This window comes from Gouania willdenowi, chromosome 3, assembly GCF_900634775.1.
Source record: "Gouania willdenowi chromosome 3, fGouWil2.1, whole genome shotgun sequence".
In the NCBI taxonomy this organism is placed as follows: Eukaryota; Metazoa; Chordata; class Actinopteri; order Blenniiformes; family Gobiesocidae; genus Gouania; species Gouania willdenowi.
In genome coordinates this window covers 39,892,126-39,900,550 of record NC_041046.1, presented here as the reverse complement: position 1 = coordinate 39,900,550, position 8,425 = coordinate 39,892,126, and the positions used below count along the sequence as shown (strand labels likewise).

At 38.0% G+C, this 8,425-nt stretch overlaps 1 protein-coding gene across 1 annotated transcript; it reads left to right on the top strand.

Annotated features, from left to right (window-relative positions):
* The first annotated feature begins 3,660 nt into the window (after positions 1-3,660).
* On the top strand, positions 3,661-8,067 carry LOC114480288 (membrane progestin receptor beta-like). The gene is made up of 5 exons (XM_028474294.1): positions 3,661-3,945; positions 4,524-4,636; positions 5,435-5,591; positions 5,719-5,871; positions 7,756-8,067. The coding sequence occupies exons 1-5, from the start codon at positions 3,661-3,663 to the stop codon at positions 8,065-8,067; spliced, it is 1,020 nt and encodes a 339-aa protein (XP_028330095.1).
* The last annotated feature ends 358 nt before the right edge of the window (positions 8,068-8,425 follow it).

Below are 8,425 nucleotides of genomic sequence, written 5' to 3'. Positions count from 1 at the left end.
AAAATAATAAATTACATATTTTGCTTCTCGTGTCAAATATTGTTCTGCGATTAATTAGATCAATTAATATTAGTTAATTAAAGTCTATAATTAATTTTTTTATTTTTATTTTTCCCGGCAACCGCTGACTCTTCTGCCAGTAAACCGTTGGCTGTGATCGGATTACTGCTCTCATGTTCCTTCTCTCCAAACCAGGTCAGAGATAAAACTGATGATTAGAAGCCTCATCCGCTAAGGCCAACAAAACCACAACCACTGTGAGGTCACGTTGAGGGGGCGTGGCCAGGCCAAATAAGCTCGCTGGGTGTCATTAATGGAAACAGGAAGAACAAATGTGTGAACACAGAAAGGCTAAAAAAAACACATAAAAACACTGTTCACAGGCGCTAAGAAATCCAGACAGACCTTGAATGTGACACTGTTTAGCAGTTATAATTGAAAATAATGCTGCACTTTGTGAGAGTGATTGGAAAAAAAAGTCTATTTCTAAGCACTGCAATGTAAAAAGTACACAGGGAATATTTTTTAACTTTGAGTGATGTAGAATTAACTCTTTTAAATCTTTGGGGTTTTTTTAATGCATTTTGTTACATTTGTCAATTTTGTCATACTCAAAAATGTGCTGTTCATTTTTTTTATCTTGTAACTTTTAAAAATTATACATTTTTTATAAAAAATTCTGTCTAAATGTATGTACTGTAAATGCAGGTAAATAAAGCTGTCGTTCAACACGCATACAATGAATATCATACATGTGGGGATAATGTGACGATTTGGGTGGTAAATTATTATTATTATTATTATTATTATTATTATTATTTTAAACTAGTTTCTGGTTGTTTTTAAGTCTTGGATCCCATATTGTATTATGCAACATATAAAAAGGGTAATACTGTAAAACCATCAACCTTGATATTTCTTTCATCCTCCTATAGGCAAGGCAAGGCAAATTTATTTGTATAGCGCATTTCATACTCAAGGCAACTCAATGTGCTTTACATGATAAAACATTCAATTGTTTAAAATCAATAAGAACATTTAAAATCATCAGTAAAATCAATTAAAATCATCAGTAAAATCAATTAAAATCATCAGTAAAATCATCATGACATCAACAACATGACAAAAAATCTCTCTCTCAATCATATGCTGGAGAGAAAAAAAGTGCCTTTAACTTTGATTTAAAGATGTTCACATTGGATGCTGACTTCAGCTCTGCTGCAGTTTGTTCCACTTCTTTGCAGCATAACAACTAAAAGCAGCATCACCATGTTTACTGTGAGCTCTGGGCTATAGAACAGTTCTAAACTTTTTCAGCCGCAAAATAAAGGTTCCAGGGGTCGGAGACCCCCACTGTCAACAGTCATGTGGAGACAGAGCCATCTATAAGGGGGAATAAAGGGGAGAGATTTTTGGGGCCCATCCATAAAGTCAGCAAAATGATGGTTCATTGTTCTATGAATCTGTGATAACCACATATATTCAATGATCTGAATAATATCCACTGTTATCCAATAAATATATCATTATTTGCACCATAGTATATAGTTATCGGAAAGATGTAAATCCTTGTTTTAATCATAATAATGGGTTAAAAAGTGACCAAAAATGGTGGAAAAGGTGGTGAAATGGAGTTTTAAAAACCACAGAAATTGGTCAAAATAAATTTGAGTGGTCAAAAACAGACAAAAAAAGTGGTAAAAAGGGTTGAAAATGTCAATGTTGGCTTAAAAGTGACAAAAATGGGGGGAGGGGGGTTGGGGTGATGTCATTTAAAATGGAACAATTTGCTTAAACTGGCAAATAATGGGCATGACAAATCGTGAATGTGGTTAAACTGGCAAAAAAAAAGCATGAAATATGGTGAAAAAGAGGATAAAAGTGACAATAATGGGTCAACATATGCAACATTAGGTGGAAAGGGTTTAATAACGTTTTGAAAGTGGAAAAACGTGCGGAAAACACATTGGAATTTGATGGAGAAGTGGCAGAAATGGGAGTAATGCAGCAAAAAATGCATTAAAAGGATCAAAAACTTTACCTTTCCACTGTAACACATTAAAAGTAATCAGTGAAATAACAATTTATTTTATTCGTGAAGAAACTAAAAACGCAATGACTTTGAGAACATTTTCAGCTTATAATCAGTGTTAGACTTTTTTTTTTTTTTTTTTCGGAAAAAAAAAAACCTATATTACAAACTCACTTTAAATTGAGCTTAGCAGTGAAGGACGTGGGTGTTTTCCCTCTAAACTGGTCTCATGATGTAAACGGACAGAAACGCATTCAGCCTGATATCAGCTCTAATTATCCAAACACAAAACCACATTGTGTGTTGTCAATATGTAGAGCTGACTCAGACTAACGTCCAGGGAGCAGAAGCAGATCCTCCAGCTTTCCATGGGGAACCCTTAATTTATTTTTTTTACTTTCTGTCTGTTGGAGGTGAGTTTTATCCATTTAAACAGTTTTTTTTAAAGAGGGTGCACATACATTTAGACCTACTGTATGGTTATTTATGCTGATATACATTTCTTCCAAGCCTTTAAAGTGGAACGATCAGTACCATGATCAGGATCACTGATGCAGATAACTGCTAATATCTGGCAAAGAGAAGATTTGGCACTTGACGGAGGATTTTGCTCTTGTTTTCTTTAAAATTCTTTGTGATTATATTTTGGTACGACTATCTTAAGTCGTCAGAATTCCATTTAAACCTACCTCTGCCTTCCTGTAGGGGCACTGCTGAGCACACCATTAACATCCTCTCTTTTTACATCCAAGTTAAAGGCTCGGTTTTTCTCTACTGCGTAATGATGAAGAGGGAGATTTTTAATCATATTATTGATTTAATGTGTTTACGGCTGATTTTAATGTTGCCTATGATTTCTAAACTGTTTTTTTTTTACTTTTTATTTATGCAGTTTACAAATAATATCAAACAAAACTGAACAAAACCACAGGGTATTATTATTATTATTACAAAGATTGCCATTCACACTTGGGTGTTATAGATTGTCCATTTCTTCCATTTCTGATCAAAATTAGCAGAGTTCAGTTTTATGAAGTGAGTGATTTTTTTCCATTTTTCCCATTTTGGCAAAGTCAAAGTGAGACTTTTCAGCCAGTTTCTTGTAATGGTTTTTTTGCTGGCCATCAACATAATTTCGTATGAGGTACAAATCCTCAGATGGTATAGCTGACTATGATAGTAGTCCAAGGTACATAGATTGGGAGACATTGGGGTTCACATAGCCAAAAATTTCATCTATTACTTTCGCGATGTTTACTCAGAAGGGTCTGACATTGAGACAAGTCCAAAATACATGGGAATGGTTGGCATTCATACTGCCACAAAGCAATGTTGATGGCTTTTGAGCTGCTAAGTTTTGATATGGGGTCTAATAAAAAACCTTATAATGTTCTTCCAGCCAAATTCTCTCCATTCTGTTGCACTTTTCAATCATATAAAACACATAGAATTGCCTCGTGAATGATATGTGCCATACAAAGACATTTGCCTAGCCTTGCCCAAAACTGTCACTAATGTATCTTCATGTTCTTTAGGGTTTGGAGTCTCAGTTCAATCTCTTAGAATGATCTCCATCTCTTCTCCTCCTTCTAACATGAACTGTGCTTCAGATCAACTTTCATGCCATCATGCCTCAAGTGTCCTTCGCCCTTCCTTCCCTAAGCTATGTCTGCCGCCCCCTGCTGGACAGCGTCCTCCCATCCCTCCCACCGACTGTCCCAGACCTGGACGTCCCTCCTCTTCTTCGGGAGCACTTCATCTTGTCGGGGTATCGCCCGTTGGGGTTGCCATGGCGCTGCTGCGTTCTCAGCCTGCTGCAGATTCACAACCAGACGCTGACCATGTGGAGCCTCCTGCTGGCCGCCCTCGCCCTGCTGCTGAGGTTCACAGGGTTTGCCTTCCTCAGAGGCGGGGTACGACACAGGCTGTGTTCAAAATGGCATTCTAATGTACCACTCATACTAAGTTTGACATCAAAATTAGTATGTAGTGCATTCACTATAAATAGTATGAAAAGATTGAGTATGTGAGAAATGTACACGATATCAATACATTTTTTTAAGTATGCACTGTATGTACACTAGTCAACCTTCCCATGATGCATTGCAAGCAGAACGTAAAATCGTCCTGGGACACAGGAAGTCTTGTCAGTAGCACAACGACGGGTCTCCAAAAATCTCCAAAATGTTGGAATGAAATGTGTTTCTGCGAGTTTTATGGATCAAATGAGCACATGTTGATATTCTACTTGGTCACTTTCTCATTTCAAAAGTCAGATATTTAGCCTCAGCGTGCTTCAGGTTTTTCTCGTAGTAAAGTCAAAATGCATCTTGGGAAAGTATACTTCAGTGGGAACGCTCATCAATATAGTAGACACATACTCATTACGTTTGTCGTGTATAGTACTACAGAGTGTGACATATTCAAACACAGCCACAGTTACACCTTCCTCCCCCTTGACCTCCAGCTGTCTGACCTTTGACCTACACAGGGTTTGTTGGGTTTTCGTCTGGAGGGTCCCGAAGGTCAAGGTTTATCTGTGGACCCCACCTCGCTGCCGCTGGTGCTCTACTTTATCTCTGCCATTGCTGACCTGAGCTGCAGGTGACAACAGTCATTTCGACAGGTTGTCTTGACCAGTGTTTCTCAAATGGGGGTATGTGTACCTCTAGGGGTACGCAATGGCACTACAGGGGGTACTTGACAGAAAGAGAGTGGAAAATTTACAAAAAAAGTCAGTCTTGGTCCCACCCTGCGAGATGACCGGAAATGATAACAACTATAGAAATAAATCTATTCAGGGGCCACTAAATCTGTGTTTTTCAACAGAAAAAAATTTTAACAGAAAACTTAAAAAAAAATTTTTAAATTTTGTAATTCTTCTTTTTTTTTTTTTTTTAATTAAATCAACACAGAATCTTAAACCACTGTATTTCTTTACTTTCACTAGTTCAACTAAAATGCAGTAAAATCTGAGATTAAATGATCAATAACTAATTCTAGAAAAAAAAATATTTAAGGTCGCCAGAAATTCTTCATATCAAAATGGGGTCACGGTCGAAAAAAGGTTGGGAACCACTACACTAAATACAGTTTCATTCCACTTATTTACAAAATTAGATTCTTTAAAATGTGTGTTATCACTCGTTCATTCCATCATTATGATCTATAGTAGTTTTTAAATAGTTTTCTAAGCGAAATATTGCAGTCGGACAAAGGGGTACTTGGATTCAGAAATAAGAGAAAGGGGGTACTTGAGAGAAAACGATTGAGAACCACTGCTCTTGACCATGTCTACATGCTTGAGTACAATAAGTTGCTGCCATGTGATTGGCTGATTAGCAGTTGGCGTTGAATAATTGATCAGGTGTACATAATAAAGTCCTTCCTTGCCTCCTGTAGCGCCGCCGCCAACGTCCTCCACTGCCGTTCTGAGGAGATGCATTACTTCCTGTTCTTCCTACACAGCGTGAGCGCGGCTGTCTATCAGTACGGCTGTGCTCTCGCTCTGAGTCTGTATAGTGTGGACGCCATATGGACGCAAAGCATGCTGGGACAGGTTGGTGACTGTACACATTTGTTGATACTGACTGGTTGGTTTAATGGTTTCCTGATGGTCACAGGTGTATCTGCCACTCACTGCCATCCTGTCCTGGATCTCCTGTGCTTTGTGTTGTTACACAAAGCTTACTTTGCGCAGCAAGTTTGCAATTCACAGAAGGATCTGTCGCCTTTTCCCGATGGGCGTGGCTTTCCTGGTGATTATGGGTCCATTTGTCCGCCGCCTCACTATCTACAGGTGGAGCAACGGACCTGCATTGATGCTGCACTTCTTCCAGGTATTGCCCGCAGTGTTGGGCAGGTTCATTTCAAAATGTAATTAATTACATATTAGTAGCTACTGTCATTCAAAAGTAATTAGTTACATTACAATATTACTGTCTCTAAATTGTAATGCGTTACATTACTTTTGAGTTACTTTCACCAAAATAACCACAGAAGTATGACTAGCATTCTAAAATGCTAAGATACAGTTTATTGCAGCTGATTATATAGCCAGTGGAGGGTGATGTGGTATAGCATAATGACTGTGTAGGCTACTAATAACTATAATAGGCACAGTGAAGGCTCATGGCACAATACAATAAGTAACAATTACCATCAGAATCACAAAAGCTGACAAAGTTAAAGTCTGGTAAGTTATGATAAATAATTAAAGTTTAGACCTATTCGTGTGAAACACAATAGAGCTAGAAACAACTAGAATGTAATCTATAGACTTAAGACGCACAATCTCTTTCTTTTTGTTTCTATTCTTTTATTCTCTTTTTCAGTGCACTGTTTTTTACTGCTGCTGACATGGTGACCAGTAAAACTGTAACACTATTTTATATGAGCGCTCGATACAAGCCAGTCACGAGATAACATGACCACCAGTCAAATTGATGACGGCGTACATTTAAGAGCAGGAATCTGATCTGTATGAGTCTCAGTCTCAGCCATACGGCACGGTGCCAGAAAACTATAAGCCCTACCGGTATATACATTAGCGTTAAGTCGCTGTTTGTGATAATAACATGCTAGATAGCTGCCTGTATGACCATACTGTACGGTATAGAACCACTCTCTATGACAACGTTAGCTTACCTTGTCATTGCTGGTGTTGGTGGGGATTTTGCTGACAAGCTTTTTAAAAGCCGGTGATTCCACTGTTAACAGAGGCTGCATATCCTCCATCACATACTCTGCCACCAGTCTCCTCACTTCTCTTGGTTCTAGTAGCACGGCAGACCGAGAGAAACTTCATTTCTGCTGCTTTGTCTGACACTTTTTCTCACTTTCGTCCTCTGCTCTCTTTCTCTTCGCCGCGCCTGCATCTCTCTCTGTCAACTGGGTGTTAGCGTGGCACCGGTCCAGGTGTTTCTTCAAGTTACTGGTGCTGTTTTTCACATCTCAGGTTAAAATGCGTTGTAACGCACGTTACTGAGATTTGTAACAGGTACAGTATTACCGAAATGTTATTAGTAATGCGTTACTTTACAGCGTTCCAGCAAAAAGTAATACATTACTGTAATTGCGTTACTTTTGAAATGCGTTACTCCCAACACTGATTGCCTGTTTTTAGTTGCTTATGTACGTGTCAAACTCAGACAGTCATCACCTATAGAAGGTTGGTTTGTGTGTATGTGCCATGTTTCATTGGTGAGTTTTTGTCTCGTCCTTTTCTGGGCCAATAAATGATCAACATTACCCAGTATTACTACTATACTATAATACTAGACACACATTGAAACCACATTATGTGATTGGGAATGCTGGTTTTAGATATTATTTCTTCTTAAATTATTGGCAAAATGAAGTTCTGGTCTGGTTACAATACAGTGTGGATGGGCTTAATGTGACAAATAGGCCTATTACATCTATGGCTTGTCTTGTCCTCATATGTAAATTTATTACTATTGTTGGTATTTTGCAATGTATTTTTTTATATCTTAAGTTACTGATCAATATTTTGTCAGTTTTTTCCTATTCTGTTTAGTAATTGTGTATTTCTAGAAGTACAAACAAACGGCAGCAATATGGTAAAAATTGTTTAATTAAGAAATGGGTATACTGTATATCGTATATATTATTTTGAATCTTTGTTCCTTTTTAATTGTTTTTCTTTCCGAAACAAACAAATAAATGAAATAAAATCACTTTAAAGGTTGTTTCTCCATCAGGTGGTGCTGTTCTTGCTGTCAACCTTCTTCTTCTGCTTTCCTGTACCCGAGTGTTTCGCACCGGGCCACTACGACCTCGCGGGCAACAGCCATCATGTCTACCATGCACTGCGCTCGCTCTGCACACTGGTCCAGCAGGAGGCGCTGTTCCATGACTTCCTGTGGCGTCGACCAGCGCTGGTGAGGCAGATGGGAGAGCAGCATCTCCTGCTGACCTGTATCTCCTTCTTTTGCCCGATGGTGTGCTGTTCAATGACTGCGCTCGCCATGAGGAGCCGAGCTCGAGCGGAGCTGGAGAAGGAGCAGCGGTAGAAGAGGACTGTGGTCTATAGAGTATTAGAGAAAATACTACTGAACTGTTCTTTTAGGTAGTCTGTCACCATGGGGAGAGATTTGTCACAAAAATATTCACAAATACAGTATATCCACAATTTTCACGTTTATTTTTTAAATTTTCAAGTATTTTTAGATATTCATGTTTTTTTTTAGATTTTCACATGTATCTATCAGATTTTCACGTTTTTTAGATTTTTCACGTATTTTTTAGGTTTTCACCTGTTTTTTTTAAATTTTCACGTTGTTATTTTTAGATTTTAACGTTTTTTTCTGATTTTCACATGTTGTATAATGTTCAAGTTTTTTTTTTAGTTTTTTTTTCTTGTGTTTTTAA

What these genes read in the sequence shown, in the direction of transcription:
- LOC114480288 (XM_028474294.1), top strand. Translation starts at nt 3,661, where the DNA reads ATGCCTCAAGTGTCCTTCGCCCTTCCTTCCCTAAGCTATGTCTGCCGC. An exon ending in TTGCCTTCCTCAGAGGCGGG is followed by an intron (nt 3,946 to 4,523) that starts GTACGACACAGG and finishes TGACCTACACAG; the next exon opens with GGTTTGTTGGGTTTTCGTCT. An exon ending in ATTGCTGACCTGAGCTGCAG is followed by an intron (nt 4,637 to 5,434) that starts GTGACAACAGTC and finishes TGCCTCCTGTAG; the next exon opens with CGCCGCCGCCAACGTCCTCC.